The sequence below is a fragment of the Melitaea cinxia genome, chromosome 28 (genome assembly GCF_905220565.1).
Source record: "Melitaea cinxia chromosome 28, ilMelCinx1.1, whole genome shotgun sequence".
NCBI classification, from domain to species: domain Eukaryota; kingdom Metazoa; phylum Arthropoda; class Insecta; order Lepidoptera; family Nymphalidae; genus Melitaea; species Melitaea cinxia.
Genome location: NC_059421.1, coordinates 3,307,465 through 3,327,159, shown reverse-complemented (window position 1 = coordinate 3,327,159; position 19,695 = coordinate 3,307,465). Strand labels below are relative to the sequence as shown.

The 19,695-nt window shown below is 33.7% G+C and overlaps 2 protein-coding genes across 2 annotated transcripts; both read right to left on the bottom strand.

Moving 5' to 3' along the window:
- Positions 1-440: 440 nt before the first annotated feature.
- Positions 441-9,186, bottom strand: LOC123667419. Its single transcript, XM_045601322.1, has 15 exons — positions 9,093-9,186; positions 8,740-8,843; positions 8,371-8,442; positions 8,082-8,231; positions 7,797-7,995; positions 6,829-6,999; positions 6,292-6,455; positions 5,352-5,483; positions 5,025-5,111; positions 4,600-4,767; positions 4,096-4,221; positions 3,801-3,892; positions 3,173-3,359; positions 1,768-1,800; positions 441-497 (listed from the first exon to the last, which is right to left on the bottom strand). Exons 1-15 carry the CDS (start codon positions 9,184-9,186, stop codon positions 441-443), a joined length of 1,836 nt encoding a protein of 611 aa, XP_045457278.1.
- Positions 9,187-13,947: 4,761 nt separating this feature from the next.
- Positions 13,948-18,299, bottom strand: LOC123667417. Its single transcript, XM_045601321.1, has 3 exons — positions 18,264-18,299; positions 16,809-17,832; positions 13,948-16,625 (listed from the first exon to the last, which is right to left on the bottom strand). Exons 1-3 carry the CDS (start codon positions 18,297-18,299, stop codon positions 13,948-13,950), a joined length of 3,738 nt encoding a protein of 1,245 aa, XP_045457277.1.
- Between the last annotated feature and the right edge of the window lie 1,396 nt (positions 18,300-19,695).

Below are 19,695 nucleotides of genomic sequence, written 5' to 3'. Positions count from 1 at the left end.
TTTTCATACAAACATTGTAATGACAAAATAAGAAAACAAAATAAAGAACCAGTCGTTCGTTCGTTGTATTTAGTACAAATATTTCTTTCCTTTCTTTTTGTTTTTCTTATGAGTCTCCCCATATAGCCTCGGAGAGCACGTTAAGCTGTCGATACCGGTTGTTATCGTAGGCATCTGACATCGATCATTACTCACATTAGGGAACATATCCGCCAATCTACAGTAGAGCAGCGTAGTAGATTCAGGTTCGACTTTTCATGGAAACAAGGCCTATGCGCAGCAGTGGTATGTTACAGGCTAAATCGAATTGCAGGAAAAAATGAAAATGTCATTTGTAACAACTTATTTTATTTTAAAATAATATACTAAGCTGTTTAATTTAAGATACTAAAAATAAACCCCATCGAAGTCAAAATCACGTTTTTATAAATCTTTCTAGATCAGTCTTCATCTTCTTCCTCTTCTTCTTCTCCTGTTGGTTCTACCACCTCTTCTTGCTGTAACGTAAATTTATTATTAATTATAGATTTATTTATTTAACTAGCTGCCCGGACAGACTTCGTTCTGCCAATAGTTTATAGTAAAGTAAGTATTAAAACATTCCGTGGACCTTAAGGAACATACAAAAAAATAAATTATCCGAATTGGTCGAGCCATTCTCGAGTAATGCGCTTAGCAACATTTATATTTATTTATATAGACAACCGTTTTGGTGCGAGCAATGTCAAATTACTATAATAAATTTAATTAAATGGAAACAATCAATGACATCGATATATTGAGCAAACCTCAATGCTGACAATCACGGATTCAATTCGAATAACTTCCAATCGTCTTTACAGTGTACGTATTAAAGACCCGTCGTTATCATAGACATCTGATAGCGAGTAATAATAAGAAAATATCCGCCAACCACAGTAGAGCAGAGTAATCAAACTTCAACCTTCCTCCTGGATGCAAAAGACCTGGTTGCCAATATAGTTAAAAGTTTGCGGGCAGATTGAGTTATTATTAATTCATATTGGACTATTTACAGCAATCAGCTTACGTTCACAGTTGTTTCTATGGCCTTACAAATATTCTTAAATATACAAATAAATAAAATTGAAGTGTCTGTTTGTAATATTAAGATAATCGCTTTTTACTACACGGTACATGTAACAAAATGACATTTTTTAAAATTTTTGTCTTTCTGTCTGTCTTTGTTTGTTCCAACTAATCTCTGAAACGGCTGGACCGATTTTGATGGGACATTCACTGGCAGATAGATGACATAATAAGGAGTTACTTAGGCTACATTTATTGTAGAAATATTTTTATTTTGTAACTCTATGAGCTGAACAAGATTTTTTTTAATGCCAGGCGGAAGCAGTGGCGGGCACAGCTAGTTGTTAAATAAATTATATTATTTGTAATATAATATTATTTGAACATTATATTTCATTGAAAAACAAAGCGAGAGCTTATTCAATTATTCGCTGTAAGACCTTTAGTACAAGCCGATGATATTATATTCCAATGATTCACAAATGAAAACTGTATATTTATAAAAACACGCACACATATTTAAGGCCAAGCACTGCTATTGACTGAACGATCTATTCTTGAAACAGTTGATAAATAATGAAATGATAATGTAGAATGTCAAAAGGGTCTTAAACGACAGCGACATTTTCAAACGTTAATCGTTAAAAGACCTATCACTTATAATATTATTAATTTTGTTACGAAATTTAACAAACTCAATGAAACTTCATCAACAAATACCTCGGGCTCCGCGACCGGTTCCGCCACAATTTCCTGAAACAACAATATTTACTCGCTAATTTGACATTGTTTAATTACTTTCAAATGAATGACGTTCAAAAAGTTCAATTTAATATAAATGTGAAAATTCGTTATTAATTATTTCAAAATATAATAATTAATAAATATAATTTTAAAGGTAAAATTCTCAAAGGTTTTATCATCAGACTTCATTAATAATTCTTATAAGGGATTTTGTATTAATTTCTTTTTACTCAACTTTTAAATTAAAAATTGTTTACACTTTGACATACACATTCATGATTAAAGTATTTTGAAACAATTTATAATTTACGTTATCATCCAGCAGCTAATTTGATCATTTCAATCATATATCTACTTCTAAATGTTAAATAATAATTTTGTACACAGGAACTTAACATAATTTTGTTTGCTCGTAAACGAAACAAAAAACAATTTAAATTTACACGAAAATTAATACAACGTAGGCTGTCGAAAATTATTTTGATACACACATTATTAAAGACAATTAAAAAGGTACTCATAATATTTCGACAAAATTTTAGTAGGAACTAGCTGACCCGGCGAACTTCGTATCGCCTAACAGTGACTTTTAAGTATTATCACAAATCTTTATAGAAATAGGGAGTATAGAAAAGTGTTGTTTTTAGACTTTTTCAGTAAATTTAATTTTTTTTTTTTTTAATATTTCTCCGTAAGAACCATCCTCGTACTTCATGGAATATTTAAAAAAAAGAATTAGCGAAATCGGTCCAACCGTTCTCGAGTTTTGCGCTTAGCAACACATTCAGCGACTCATTTTTATATTATAGATATACCACAAGCACCAACTTTGCATAAAAAAAAATGATACACAGAAAAAATTAGGATGTAACACACATAAAAAAAACAGTCACACATTTCCTTCTCCTTTTTTAAGTGAGTTGAGATGTCAAAACAGCAGTAATAAATTCTGCATATACTATATTTCATTGTAATACTATTCTAATGGCTGAACATGTTCCAGTAAATTGTACATTAAATTAAGTATTTCTCCAACAGCTATTATTCATCGTCAAATGTTACCAACCTTACCGCAATGTAGTAAATTTACACTCGTCATCTGAATCTCAGTATTCTAAATACTTATATATAACTAAATATATATAAATAAACAAGATTTTGCTCGTGATTTTGTCTGATTTTACTTATTCATTTAATTAAGTTGAAGAACAAAACAAACGCACATTTAAAAAATTTACATCGAACAATTTTTCCTACATAACTACATATCACACACACACACACACATATATAACACATATATACACATATATATACACATATATAACACACACACATATATATATATATATATATATATATATATACACATATCTTCTACCTTAATCTCTTCTTCCTTTACACTTTCTTCATCCTCGTAATCGTCTCCATAACCCACTGGAAAGAGTGTCAGACAGTCTTTCTCTCCTGAGACCACGTCGTGACTGATGTAGCAAGGGTTTAGACCTGCGAGCTGAAGGAGCGGGAGACTGCGTTTTCGTGACACCATCACCGCGAGGCGATCTTTGCTGAAATCGATAATTATTTACTCGCAAACGAATAAGACGAGTTAGTATATCATAAACGTAGGTAGTCAAAAAATAGTTGGTCAAATACGCATTATCATGGATTACTCAAAACCACACCACACACGACACGACAAGCACAAGATTTCGAATGAAAATAGAATCATCTAAATCGTAGACACAGTAAAAAATATGAGGTAACATACATAAAAAAAAAGTACAGTCGAATTGAGAACTTGCTTTATTTGAAGTCAGTTAATTTTTTTTATGCTAAATGAATCAACATTTTATATTATAGTTTATTTAACATTGATAAAAACAGTCATATCGTTATTATATCGTCACGAAATATAAAAAAAAACTTCAAAATAGCAATCACGATTAGTCATGATTAGTGACTTCACGGTCCCTTATTAATACCTTTAAAACTTATATGTCACTTACTGTTTTCGAACTCTCGTAATCTTGTCATATTGTTTTATCGTATAGGCAAGATGTTCTGCATTATGTGGGTCGTCTCCTACAAAGATGCCGTACTGTAAAAAATTAAACTTACATAGATTTAATAATATTTTGGTAATCTGAACTAATTTTTAGTTACCATCTTGCTATTTTTTATTGACTCAATAATTATTGTCAACAAAAATTAAAAAAAAAACAAGCAAAAAAACACTGATTATTACATATTTATTATATGTTTAATATATTTATTGCAAGCTGTCAGTGTCGGAAAACTTACGTTAAGAATTTCACCGGGAAACTGTTCCATCACTTCTTTAACTTCCTGGCGCTTGTCAATAGTGAACATCACCAGGACGTGGGGAGGAAGATATTCTGATTCTATTGGTGTTATTTGTTCCACGACCTTGAGAGAAACAGCAGAATAATAAAATAATTACTTCCTAATGTAAGATCCAAGTTATTTTGGGATATTTAAAAACTATAATTATACTTATACTTACTATAAACATGCAAATTATTTACCATTCCTGATATTTTTAAAGAAGAAAGAATGCAAAGTGCTAAATAATAGATTTTCACCCAAACGTATAAAGAACACTTATATAAAGAACCTTTGGGAGTGTGAGGAACAAGGGAGGATAATTAGTACTATAATTCGTTTTAGAAATACCATTACATACCTACATATCTTTTTTTTTCAGGTAAGTAATGTAACTATCACATCACGTGTGTAAGCCTAATAAAAAGCACTATAATAAAAAAATGTAACAATTTCTTATACCTTTGGATAAAAGTAAGCTAATCCATTGGCTTTAGCTAGTTCGTTCGGCGGTGAATATAATCCTGGCACTAAGAGCCCGCCAGGTGGAATATAGTCTTCTCCTTCTATAGATACGTCAGAATGAAACTCTTCTTCTGCTTCTACTTGTTCTTCTTCTATCTGCTCTTGCTAGGTAAGTGAAAATTTTCTCATGAAGTTTAAGCACAATTTTCAATATTTCAAACAACGAATATTATATGTTGATCATTATCGTTCATTAAATTATTCCATTAGAAGTCCCCAATAAAACTTTTCTAAGTCCTTGTTAACATCAAATATGTCTTATTTTATGAACAATTAAAATTAATCAAATTTAGTTATTGGAATATTAAAAGATCAGTATACTGAGAAAAGATTATATAAGATTAGGATAACTAAATATTTACTTCTTCCGTCGCTTCAGTTTCAGCCTTTTCTGTTTCTTCGCCTTCAACAGCTTCCTCCCCCGGCTCTGGTTCGGGCTCTGCTGGCAACTGAAGAAAAAATTATAAATCAGTAATAATAAATCAAGTTTTGATAACAGATCTCACATCTGCCAGTATCAGAATGGTATATCGATTGAAAAAGTTTATTATATAGGTAATTAAATTAAGATCTTTATTTATCTTATGTATAAATACGTAATAGGCTAATGTGGAGTCTTATCTAGAAGATGTTTAAGAATGTAACAGTTATAAAATTAAAAATATTTAAATAAACTATTCAAAGCTTACCCCAGCTTGAATTCTAGCAATTCTCTCCTCCTCTTGTCTCTGCTTCTCTATTCTCTGTCTCTCTTCCTCAGCTTCTCTCGCAAGTCGAGCTTGTTCGGCGGCCAATCGCTCCCGTTCTTCTCTTTCTTCACGCTAATCATAAGTTATTTTTATTTTAACTATGTATTAGTGATATTTCTAAAATATAGAAAATAATTATTATTATTTCCTAGTCTAATAAATTGTACTTACAACTTACTATGTGCTTTTATTATCAATTCTTATCGAGCATTAATGACACATGAACATCACATAGGTATTAAAATTTGTATGTGTACAAACGACGTAGCCCATATAATTATGTAGCCGTTGCTAACAAATTTAAAATTATATTATAACCTTGCATCTACAGACTATCCAATTAATCATAGCTGTGTACTACTTTACTTTGTTATATATATGTTGGTGTGTTACACAGTTAAGAAAATTTAGTTGAACTTATGTTGTTAGTGAGAAGTGTAATTAAGAATATGTTCGCACGGTCCACAAACTACAAAGTATTTTTATTACAAAAAAAAGATAAAAAGAAACTTTTCCAAGTAATGTAATAAAGACGTAAAAAGTTTCAACTAAGTTTGTGAATGAGTAATGTATCATATGCCTGAAGAAAATTTATAGCTGACGAAGTTGTTTTCGCTTACTATTTTTTACGAAATCTATTTTGGAAATTATTATTATTTTTTCTTTTGCTTATCGAGACATTTACAAAGATTCATAATTTGGATGAGTATGCCTTTAATCTGAATCAATATGACGAGAATCGACGAGAAAAAGAAATACTCAAATCATGGCAAAAAATTGTATGGCCTATTAAAAAAATTGTCATACGGAGAGATTATAACTGTGATCGTAGGGGTAACATGAATTTTATTAATATGTGTGTATGTTGTACAATACGCACCAACTTCTGCATTTTAGCTTCATATCTCTCTCTGCGTACTTCCCTCGCAGTTTTGCTGACAGTGGCATAACGTTCATAGGCTGGTATTGGTGGAACTTGCTTCTCTGGAGGAACGTCCTCTTTAGGTACTGGGATCTCTTCGTAAAGTGTGTGTCGCATTAGCTCTGTTATTATAATTGAAAGAGAGAATGAGTTAATCAGTTAATTTTAATGAGACAAAATGCATTGTATCATATTATTTAGAACATTAATTTATAATAATATAAACTTTCACTATCATGAAAAAAAATTGTACTGGTTAGAATAGGCTAATGTCTTTATTACAAGATTCATAATAATTCTAGAAAGAAAGTAATTTAGAGTAGAAAATAAATTTTTAACAATAATGTAATAAGCTACAATATTAATTTAACTCAAAGAAAATTTAAAGATTCATTAAGACAAAATATTTCAACCTATCACCAGGAAAAGGATTCCACCTATCTAAAAAGTTACATCTTTAAAAATGCAATAAAAATCATTATTTATCAAACTAACTGACAAAGTCACGATCATCATTATCAAACATCTTAAAAAGGACTATCAGAGCTTCTCCGTTCATCAGTGCATGGATGCAGGCCTCGTTTGGGTCCACATCACTCATGTATAACGCCTCTTTAATACCTTCTTCAGTCATCTGCATAGTTTCCTTACCCGCCACTTGAACATCTAGGAAAATGCAATTTAATATAGTTCTAAATAAAGCAAAATATACGGCGTAACATATCGACATTGTGATAATAAGAATACTACAGACCTATACCAAGAAATAAGATAATGGATGGGAGCATACATGGTACTACTCGGCCTTCTACAACTTTGTTTTGGGAGACTTAAACGCTAAAGTGGAAGTACAAGACCGCGGCGAATCAAAATTCGGACCACATGGATTGGGGAGTAGGAATCGCTGGAGGCAGATGCTTGTTCCTGGGAAGGGCAACGCATTTACAGGCTGGTGACGAAGGCATCCATAGCCTACGGTAACCACTCACTATAAGGCGTACCATTCAGTTCATTTGGGCAGTTCAGTTTTTTTTTTTTGACACTAGGTCGGCAAACAAGCTTTCGGCTCACCTGATGGTAAGCGATTACCGTAGCTTATAGACGCCTGCAACACCAGAAGCATCGCAAGCACGTTGCTGACCCAATCCCCAATCCCCCCAGGAGCTCTGGTCACCTTACTCACCAACAGGAACACAATACTGCTTGAAAACAGTATTATTTTGCTGTGATCTTCTGTAAGGTCGAGGTACTACCCCAGTCGGGCTGCTCCATATTTTGAGCAGGAAATTCCTGCTGTGCTCTACCTCAGTTGATGATGATGATGATGATGATGATGAGTTATACTTGAGCAAACCCTCGTGTACCGTACGCTTTGAAAAAAAAGGTACAAGCTTATAACAGTAAAACGTAAGTAACAGTATAACGAAAATATATGGCGTTAGTAGTTGACTAGAATAACTTACTAATCAAATCCCACTTTTCATACAAATCTAAATGCGCTTTATGGCAATGTGGCCAATAGAGTATAAAGTTCAATCCTTTAACGTATCTAGAGAGACGTTCACAGACCCTCTTCTTTCTAGCAGCTAGCGTTAATACACGAAGTCTTTCAGCGGATTCACGCATTTCCTCTTCAACTTTTAGGTCTTCTTCAATTTTTGCCTGGAAATTCACGCGAATTTTAGAACTGGTTAAAAGTAGTCTGCATATTTTGATTTTAAAAAAGTCTTAGACAAAATAATATTTACAGCTTCTTCTGGTAATAATTCATTTATCTCTTGTTTTGGTCGCTCTATGCCAGTGTCTATTTCACGCTGCATTTGTAACATTTCCTCTTCTATTATTCGACACAATTCCAATCCATTCGCTCCAAACATTGCACGTATTAGTTTACCCTTCTGGAAGTTTCCGTTGTATTTAGTCAGAGTAAAAATTCAAGCAAACTTCTACTCAGTTATTATATTATTATATTAAAATAATATTAATAAATAAATAAATAAATTATAAATGTAATGTTGATGTATTGTATTTATTTACCGAAATGAAAAGAAATGTTGGTTCACTTTTGTTCTTGAATCTTGATAAAGCATCTATCTTATCAGCTAGTGCCTGAAATGTTGTTAAATAAACTTCAAATACACAAAAAATCGATATTTTTTTTTATTGCGTCACAATATTTTCTTAAAATATATATAAGTATTTAGATTAAGAGCCGTCGAATAAAAAACTTTACCTAACCTATCTAAGCTCAAAATTTGAGAGTCTGTCGGCATAATTTCGTTACAAAAAAATCCTAGCAACCAACTTCAAAATTAATTCGACGACTCTCAATCTAAAGACTAGCCCATGATTTTTTTAATGCTATTTTTTTTAAAGTTGTTGCTCTAAAATAAATATTTTACGAACCTTGACCATTGCTATACGATCTTGCCCTATTTCAAGTTTACCTTTTCGGATAGCGTTACCAGTGGCCAGGCAATGTCCACAAAAGTCAGAATACACTTCCATACCTACATTTGAAAATGTTTAAATGTATATTTTAGACGGTAAACCTAACTGCATTTTCAAATTTTGTTACGATGTTATTGGTCAAGGGGCACGACTAAGGCAAGTCACAGCGATGAGTCACTACTTTTTTTTACGTGAATAACAATGGACATATATATTATATAGATTTTTGAAGTCTGTAATAATGAAACTGAACATAATTAATGTGAAGGGAATAGAACAGGCCTAACATAGTCCCAATGAAAACTTACAAATAAGCTTATCATAATTGGCATTAAGGACTTCCTCAAATTCTTCATTCGTTTCCACCGTTTCTTGAATAGTAACTTGTCCTTTACGAGCCATTTTTTGCTTGTTTCTTCAATATTTCATGGTGAATATAATTTCTTAAATTGAAAATTATAATCTTCTATTTTGACGACATCTGTCATTTAAGAAAGATTAGAAAAAAACATAATAAGCAACTATAACAGAGTAAGCAGATTTTATCTATAAACTAAAACAGGATCTAAATGTGGTGCTTTTTGGTGGCTTGGTTGATGTCTTACTCCCGTGAAAAACGATCTATCACGTGTTCATGATAAAGACTAGGACCGATCGTTATACGTGTTCTCCGAGGTGGGAAGACCCATGAAGCCATACATCTTGACCGAAAACAAATATTTTTGGAACGAAGTTCCTTACGGCAGGCTTGACATTTGACTGGGCGACCGAACTGAAAAAAATGTGATACTAAAACCGTAAGAAAAATATATAACGGAAGTGACGTAATATCAGTCACACGACTGTATAATATGACTTTTAAAACTAAAATATTACTAGTCAACTTTTTTTTTAAATTATTTATGTAATTTTATACTGTCGATAAAAATAAATAAAGACATATGTTTTTTTATTTCACTTAATAGTTTGAATTATTATTACTATTATTATTTTTTTGGTTTATTTTATTTTACGGTATTTGTTATTTTCTAAAATACTAAATTTCCTAAATACTTTTATGTACTTAATTAAAAACCAATCAACAAAAATTAAAAAAAAAAAAATCAAGAACTAGAAAATATAATATATAAAATTCAACATTTTTTTTTTTTCAAATTGTGTTGCTTCTATACTATCCGTAGGAACTTTGTTCCTACCTGGTGTCCCATGACACCACATAATATTGTAAGTAAAAGTAGCTACCCCAAAATAACGAAAACTTGAAATTTTAACATATTTAATTCATTTTGCATTGAATATGCGTATATTTACTCTGACAAGAAGAAAATCCGCTGAATATACAATTTGAAGACACAACTAAAGAGCTCTTTACATACTAATGGTATTCTCGTTTCACTGCGGGCTCTACTTCTATATGCAAAGATTTCGTTAAAATTAGATACAATCTAAGTATTTAAAAAATATATATAATTAATTACCTAGAAATCAAAAACAAATTTAACTAACCGACTTCCAAAAAAGGAGAAGGTTCTCAATTCGACTGTATTTTTTTTTTATGTATGTTACATCAGAACTTTTGACCGTGTGGACCGATTTCGACAAATTTTATCTTAATCAAAAGGTGGTGTGTGCCAATTGGTCCCATTTAAATTTATTTGAGATCTAACAACTACTTTTCGAGTTATATCTAATAATGCGTTTTTACTTGACGCTTTTTTCGTCGACCTACGTTGTATTATACCGCATAGCTTTCTACTGGATTTACCGATTTTGATAATTCTTTTTTGTTGGAAAGGAGATATCCCAAAGTTAGTACCATGATAAGGAAACCAGGATCTGATGATGGGATCCCAGAGAAATCGAGGGAAACTCTTGAAAATCTGCAATAACTTTTTACTGGGTGTACCGATTTTAATAATCCTTTTTTTGTTGGAAAGAATATATCTCTAGTTTAGTACCATGATAAGAAAACCAGGATCTGATGATGAGATCCCAGAGAAATCGAGGGAACTTCTTGAAAATCCGCAATAACTTTTTACTGGGTGTACCGATTTTGATAATTTTTAATCTAATCGATAACTGATGTTTATCATGTGGTCACATATAAATTTTATTGAGATCTGATAACTACTTTTTGAGTTATCTTTGATAACGCATAGTTACTTGACTATTTTTTCATCGATCTACGTTGTATTACTCGTCGATGTAATTGAAGTCGGTTTTTTTTCGTTTGCGAGCAAACACAATTATTTTAATAATATGTTCGATACGCTGAGTCTCGTATTGAACGGACTTACTAGCTATGCCCCTCAATTAAAAAAATTCTAAACTTCGTCGGTAAATTGGCTATCCTACACAAAAGAATTTTTCAATTTAAACAGTTCCTAAGATTACCGCGTTTAAACAAACAAATTTTAGTTTAAATTTAAGATTACATAACGTGAGCATAAGCATAACAAAGCTAAAGGTACCTGGAATAATTTTGGTTGTTCTCGAATAAAAAAAAACTTTGATTTACGTCGTAGTACCACACAAATTAACAAGTATAGTTACCACACACATTATTAAGAATAACTTAAAAATTACTTCTTATGTCTTACTCAAATTCAAATGGGACCATACGGCAAGTACTAGTAGCTATTGAATCAAAAAAGTCTTAAGTCATTACAACCAGTAAGAAGTTACGAGGTAGCACACATAAAAATACAGACGAATTGAGTTTCTTCTCCTTTTTTTAAATCTATAAAAAATAAACCTAAGAACAAACCGGTAATTCAGAGACCCGTTGAGGCTATTTAGTTATAGAAATCCTCCCAAATTGCTAACTTTATCTAAGTAATTTGCGATAATTCCGCAGTGCTTGCGCGATCGATTGCTTTTAACGGTATTATGTACGGCGGGTGCTTTGCATAGACTAGAATTACCAATTCATAACTTGGGCATCCAGCTGACCCGGCGCGGATGACTATTGTTAGCGCAGAATCTCGTATTTTAAATTATATTTAATTTCGTTATATAGAAATTAATGTAACAGTTAAGCGTAGGATATACAACCGCTCTGGTGTAACAACCGCTTTGGTGTAATGGTGCTAGTTGAAAAACAGCGACGTTTTGCGGGTTATATTCCCGCTCGAAATAATATTGGATTTCTACAAATATTTCTTTCTTATATCTGTCCTTGTGGGTCTCCCCACCATGACTCAATGAACACGTTAACACGTTCACTGCGTAAGGATTTTTAGTGTATTTTTCGTTGGTGTGCCATGTGGTTATATTGACTCATAGAGGACCTTCTTACAGTGCGTCGTGTGGTCAAATAAGCCCTCATTCAGTTCTGTTTTCATATAGGTTTTTCTTAATGATGATAATTATTTATTATTGAATATATTTTATTTTAAGATCAAAAACCAATAACCAAGCAATATATACCTATAAAAAATTTAATGTACCGACGTTCCAGTTTGAAGTTAGTTATAGTCACTTTTGACACTCTCTCTGTTTAACTGAATTTCAAAAAGAATATAAGTGTACTTTCAAATAGAAGATAATGCGATCATTTAGTCTAGAGCTATCATCATTACATAGTATAAAACAAAGTCGCATCCCTCTGTATGTATGCTTAGATCTTTAAAACTACGCAACGGATTTTGATTGATTCCAAAGGAAGGTTGATATGTATAATACATGCATAATATAGTAGAGGAACAGTGATAGTTTTTACAACTGTGCAAAGCCGGGGCGGATCGCTAGTAACTTATATTATAATGATAGAACCCTGTATATGTATACTTTATACCAGTATATCTTTTCAGTATAGTTTTTACTTGTAATCCATAAATAAATAAATAAATAGTGACCGTGAAAGTTTATACTAACAAAATTTTAAAGACGATTGATAGCTACATTTGACTTATACCACGTCAAGCTTTAAAAAAAGACAGGAATTTAAATATATTCGAAATATCAGACAAAACTGCCCCGAGGGTGGGATGGTAATGGTCACAACAATGATGGACGGCATCGTTTCCCAAATAGCTCCCTTGATAATTTCTCGATTTGGACGAATAAATCTCTTTACAAAACTACTAATATTTAATTTAAACGAAAATAAAGATAAATATTTTATTTCTCGAGTGTAAAAAGGTTTTTAAGAGATTTTATCAGACGATTTACTTGTATAAGTATTTTAGATTAAGAGTGTTGATTCAACAAAATGCATACTTAATTTCAGTCAACATTGCTTTTGGACTTATTCCGTACCTTTAATATCTATTCAACTACGCTTTCTAAATAAATCTTAATATATATAAATCTCGTGTCACAATGTTTGTCCTCAATGGACTCCTAAACCACTTAACCGATTATAATAAAATTCGCACACCATGTGCAGTTCGATCCAACTTAAAAGATAGGCTATATTTTATTTTGATACTAGCTGCCCGGACAGACTTCGTTCTGTCAATAGTAAATTTTTTTTTGTATTAACACCTTCCGTGGGCCTTAAGGAACATACAAAAAAAAAAAAATTAGCCGAGCCATTCTCGAGTTATGCGCTTAACAACATTCATTTTTATTTATATAGATAGCTTCCGCCCGCAGCTTCGCCCGTGTGGATTTCGGACTTCAAAAATGGAGGAGGTTCTCAATTCGTAGGGATGTTTTTTAATATATGGTGCGTATGCAGGTGGTCCCATTGTCCAGTTAGGATCTGATGATGGGATCCTGGTGAAATCGCAGGAACTTCTTAAATATTATAGGCAAACCTATGACGATTTTGGTATTTTTATGTGTAACTTGTTTGTCTGTTTTTAAAAATACGATGATTAGGTATATCATATCATCGTCGAAACTCCCCAATAATGACTATGTTTCCCTATTACTTCGAGGCCAGTGTATCGACTTGGATAATTCTTATTATGTTTGAAAGAGTAAACATTGCAGCTGGTCCTATAGTAACCAGGTCAGGATGTGGTGATGGGAGCCTAGAGTAATTGAAATAACTCCTCGCATATTATAGACACATCCAGTGTTTTAGGTATAGATAAAGAAGTATATGTGATGACAAAGATATCTACACATTGTTGATAATGAAGCTGTAAGGTAGGCACCGGATATTTAAAAGTGAATACTTTTTACTTGAAACGTTGTGTATAAGGAATATTTCTATTGAAATATTTCCTTATACACAACGTTCATTACTTCTGACGGATTGTTAGTAAACACAAACAGATTATTTTTACATGTCACCCTTGAAAGGGCAACATATAACTGGCCGTGAGAAAAAAATTGATCAGTTAAATCTATTCCTGCAACTTTTAAAGTTTGGCCTTGTGCCTTATTAATAGTAATACCAAAGGCTAATTTGATTGGAAATTGCAGTCTTTTGAATTGGAAGGGTAATTCGGAGGGAATCATCAGTATTCTGGGAATTAAAACAGTATCACCAGTACCACAGCCAGTTAAAATAGTGCATTCGATTAGAAAGTTTTTTAATTTAACTATTTTGAGTCTCGTGCCATTACACAATTTTGGGGGATTTAAATTTCTAAGTAATATCACTGGTGAACCCACTTTTAATATTAACTTGTGTGGAGGAATTCCGGGAGGAACTAAAGAATTCAAAAATTCAGTTGGATAATGTACTGCCTCTGCGGTATCCAAAACTGTATCAACTGAATAGTATATCTCTGATGGTGCTTCAAACTTGGAAATAATTAAATGATTAATTTTATCAACCTGTTCATTAGTAGGTGCCAATATAGCCCTTTCCTTAAACCAACATAAAGTCTTTGTAGTTATATTAGTAATATCGGGATATACGGTCTCAACCAATTCTTCCACATTTTGAACCAAAGCACATAGGTTACTAAGATTGATTTTAACATTTCCGGATTGAAATGCACCATTACCTATTTGAAGTAAGTTATTTGAAAATTGTTTATTGTCTTTATTGGAGGACAAAATTCTCATATTTGTATTAAGTTCACATTTTGTAATATGTGGCCAAAGATAAGATCTTTTGAGTGATGCATTGACTTCGTCAGCTCTAGTCCCCCTTGCTATGACTGGCAAAATTTGACGAAAGTCTCCAGAAAACAAAACGGTGCAGCCACCCATTGGGCAATTTCTGTTGCGTAAATCGCGCATTATCCTGTCTAATGCCTCAACTGATGCTTTATGGGACATGGAAGCTTCGTCCCAAATAATCAAGCTACAATCCTGCATTAATTTACCTGTTTTACTCTGTTTTGAGATGTTACAAATGCTAGAGACGTCGTCACTGCAAATTTTTAAAGGTAGTTTGAAAGTGGAATGTGCAGTTCGCCCGCCTTTCAAAAGTGTGGCTGCAATACCGGACGACGCCACGGCAAGAGCAATTTTTCTGTCAGACCTTACTTTTGCTAATAATAAATTAATTATAAATGTTTTACCCGTGCCCCCGGGTGCATCTAGAAAGAACATTTTCCCTTCATTACTATTAACTGATGACAATATTTGGTCGTAAACAATTTTTTGTTCTGGATTTAAGCGATGTTCATCTTGAATTGTCTGTAAGAGTTGGGTGTAATCATAGTCAGTCTCTCGTAAATCCTCGATGTTGTTCATTGCATAAAGATTTGAATTTAACGGCAAGTTAAAACCAAAATCTTTTATACTTTTACCTGATAGAGATTCGACCTCTTTATTTAATTCATTTAAAGCTTCATCAAAAATATTTTGGTCGTACTCTATATCATCTGATGACAGTTCTTGTCGTCTGCGTTGCAGTATATCTCCGGACATACTTTCCTGATAGTTTTGCCAAAGAAGATGCGGGTCCGTGATTTGGCAGAACGATATCATAATGGCAAAAAGGCACCTAAGTGATTTTGGTGAACAGCATATGGCTGCTTCAGAGAGCGTACTCTCCCAGTGACTGTCATCTTCGAGGAGGCCCATAGCTTTGCAAGCCCCTTGGAATGTGTCGTAAGTTACACCTTCAAAAGTGCGGAGACTTCTAAACGAAGTAGGGCCTTTTATAACGTGGAGTAACAACCGCAAATGAAAACATTCTGCATTATTAGGGTGTACCACGTACACCCTTCCAAGAGCATCTGTTTTTCTCACGCCAGGGTACCCGAGAACTACCGCCCCCTGCTTTCGTCGTTGGAATTTTTTCGTATTTTGATTCCAGGTATAATAGGCAGGCACCTTGTCGTAGGTCAGAGTTTTTGCGAAGTCGTCCTCTGCACATAGTTTGAAAAACGCTGTTAAAGTAGTATCTCTTGGATTATTCACAATGTCATTTACATTATTTTCAGTGAAATACACCCGCTGTCCGTTTTCTAAATGAACAGCGAGGTGTGTGACAGTTGGTGCTCTTTCATGAATATTGAAGGACATAATCCGCCATAGTGCTTCAGAACTACAAATGTAGCGGCCAGATTGAAATTGTTCTACTTCATTTGTAGAATGTAAACTAAACGTAGCCTGGTCACTTCCTTTATTGATGTATTTAGTGACATATTTTATTGATTTCACGGAACTGCAAAGTTCTACATTAACATGCGCCTCGAAAATTTTTAATAATAGTTTATTGTAAGGCACTACCCATCTGTTATCAATTTCGTAATTACGAATAGCAGCCTTACGTCCTCCTTCCTCTGGTGATAATCTTCTATACTTTGGATAGCCATCATCACCAGTTGAAGTTTGACTCTGATATGGTTTTGGGAATTTTTTTGAACATTTTCCCTCATGCATGCATGGCGAGTTAGGGTTTAAAGCTCCACAGGGTCCGTGAATCATGTTCCTTACCACGATGTCATACAATGTTGGGTCTTCGTCTTGGTCTGGTAATTCTGCCGTTATAACTGTGTCAATTTGGTCGGGCCTGATTTTATTTGTCAGCCACAAAAGCAAATGTATATGTGGCAGCCCACGTTTTTGCCACTCCACCGTATACATGTGACAGCGTGTCGGACCAAATACGTTTACCTTATTTATTAAGTGTAATAGTTTTTGTACTTTTAAATGAAACACACGATTTAAAATGTCATATCGGTCTTGAGGTGTTGCGGTGGAATGCAGATTATCTTTTATTTCTTTCCAATTAGGATTACAGGTCATAGTAATGAAGAGGTCAGGTTTCCCGTAATTCCTGACATAGGTCATGGCATCTTGAGTTTTTTCGTGTAAGTATCTTGGTCCGCCAGTAAAAGATGACGGTAATATTACCAGCTGCCCAATATTGTTTGTCGTGTGTTCATTAGAATGTAAAGCATCCTGTAAGTGTATATAATTTTCTGCGCGTAATTGTGTTTGGTTATTTCGTATAAAAGCTAAACGTTCTGATTCTAGTTTAGCATACTGATCTACAACATATTGATTCAGTAACATTCCGTACCTTAGTAAAACATTATAATGATTATGGCGTTCCATTAAACGATAGCAATAATAATTCATACATGAAACTTTCTTCTGTACTCTGTCTCCTGTAGAAGGATTAACTTGGGGAATATCAATTGTGTATCCGTCTTCACCTCGACAAAACATCAATGGATATTGAAGACTGTCATATGAACGATGTAGTTCGGAAATTATGTGGAGATTTTCGTCGCGGCTTCGAAGAACGATATCCCTTTTGTCAAATTGTTGTCCAGCAATGACAACTGCTACTTCACTGGTAGAAGGAGCATTATACCGTCCACGGTGTTCACCGTCAGGTACCCTGCTGGCATGAATTACTACATTGTAATCTGGGACATCGAGAGAGATACTTTCCATTGCAGTTTTAAAAGATTGTACGTATCTATTATGCAAATGCAACATGTTTTGCAATGACCTGACTATAGAGTTATCAAGTGGTGTTCTTGAATTACTATTACTAATATTACATCGAGTCGTTGCTTGAACTTCAGGATCGGAAATAAAATATATCTGCAAAAACTTATGGTCGTCAGGAACTTGTGGAAGAAGACTACCTGCAAGGTGGTAAACCTGGCCCTGGACTTTAAATGTTGGCATGAAGCCGTTTTCAACTACTCGTTGACTTTTGAATGAAGTCATCTGGAACGCATTATTATACCGCCGAATATGACGCATAAATTCTGTATGCTTTGGATGACTTTCATCAAGTAGAGAATTTAAAGGTTCAGGTGGAGCACCTATTTCATCTAATTTTACCTTACCATTTGAACAACATAAACCTTTTGACTCATCTTTCCATCTCTGTGCCGAACAGTATTGACAAACAATGGAAGGAGAACCTATACAAACGATACGATAATTTTGATAATCAATTGTTGTACTGTAATTCATTGCCGAGTACTCTTTATTGGACCATCTATTATTATTTTGTGTTCCACTAGTTGGCATATTATTCCTAAAATTTATGTGCCGAATACGATCGTTTTGTAGTCGGAGTTGTCTTCTCTCAGATGTTTCAGTTTCCATTAAAGCATTGTGTCTATCACGATCTAAAGATAAACGTAGGTTACGTTCAGCAGAGGATTCGCGTAGCCTCTGAGAAACATGTCTTTCGCGATCCAACGACAAACGTAAATCACGTTCCGCCGAGGATCCACGCAGTCTTTGCGAAACATACCTTTCACGGTCCAACGACAAACGTACGTTACGTTCAGCAGAGGATTCGCGCAGTCTTTGTGAAACATGTCTTTCACGGTCCAACGACAAACGTACGTTACGTTCAGCAGAGGATTCACGCAGTCTTTGTGAAACATGTCTTTCACGATCTAACGACAAACGTACATCACGTTCCGCCGAGGATTCGCGCAGTCTTTGCGAAACATACCTTTCACGATCCAACGACAAACGTACGTTACGTTCAGCAGAGGATTCGCGCAGTCTTTGTAAAACATGTCTTTCACGGTCCAACGACAAACGTACGTTACGTTCAGCAGAGGATTCACGCAGTTTTTGTGAAACATGTCTTTCACGATCCAACGACAAACGTAAATCACGTTCTGCCGAGGATTCACGCAGTCTTTGCGAAACATACCTTTCACGGTCCAACGACAAACGTACGTTACGTTCAGCAGAGGATTCGCGCAGTCTTTGTGAAACATGTCTTTCACGATCCAACGACAAACGTGCGTTACGTTCCGCAGAAGACTCTCGCAGTCTTTGCGAAATATGTCTTTCACGGTCCAATGATAAACGCAGTTCTCTCTCTTCATTATTTTCACTATTCCGATTCAAACGAAGTCTTTTAGCAGCAGACGTACTGCGTCCTATATTTGGCCTTCTTCTCGGCATGATTATCTACCTAAGTTTAATAAGAAATTGAATAAAGAGGTACTTAATAGAAACAGTTTAATGAATCTAAATAATATTTATTTACAACAACTTCCCTACAACACCCAAGTAACAAAAAAGTAATATACATGAACTTAAATAGACTCACGAAAATTATTTACAAAAATCTATTTATAACAACTAAGTACGGAAAAGTAAAGTACTTGGTTATTTAAAAAGTAACGAAAGAACCAAACGAAAAGAAGAAAGTAAACTGAAAGGTTTCTTACACCACCTACTAAGTATGAAAATAATTAATTAAGGAATATACATGAACTTAAATAGACTCACGAAAATTATTTACAAAAATCTATTTATAGCAACCAAGTACGGAAAAGTAAGGTACTTGGTTATTTAAAAAGTAACGAAATAACCAAACGAAAAGAAGAAAGTAAACTGAAAGGTTTCTTACACCACCTACTAAGTATGAAAATAATTAATTAAAACTAACAATAGCATAATAATAGGAACCAATAGCAAGATTTAATGCCGAACAGCAATACCCGTAGTAAGCCGATGACAGTCGATATACGCAATGCGTTCAGTTGCTACCAAAGTCTGTTTACTATGGCGGATCGCGCGCTACATCGCCCGGTTTATATAGCTTGAGCAGGC

Excerpts from the sequence above, each read along its gene's own strand:
- LOC123667419 (XM_045601322.1), bottom strand. The coding sequence starts at position 9,186 with ATGGCTCGTAAAGGACAAGTTACTATTCAAGAAACGGTGGAAACGAAT. Across the intron at positions 5,484-6,291 it reads AAGCTAAAATGCAGAAGTTG|CGTGAAGAAAGAGAAGAACG; the intron begins GTGCGTATTGTA and ends ACTTATGATTAG. Across the intron at positions 1,801-3,172 it reads TAAAGGAAGAAGAGATTAAG|GAAATTGTGGCGGAACCGGT; the intron begins GTAGAAGATATG and ends TTGTTGTTTCAG.
- LOC123667417 (XM_045601321.1), bottom strand. The coding sequence starts at position 18,299 with ATGTTTCTCAGAGGCTACGCGAATCCTCTGCTGAAC. Across the intron at positions 17,833-18,263 it reads ACGCGAATCCTCTGCTGAAC|ATGACTTCATTCAAAAGTCA; the intron begins GTAACCTACGTT and ends AATGCGTTCCAG. Across the intron at positions 16,626-16,808 it reads CCGATATGACATTTTAAATC|AATTACCAGACCAAGACGAA; the intron begins GTGTGTTTCATT and ends TTATAACGGCAG.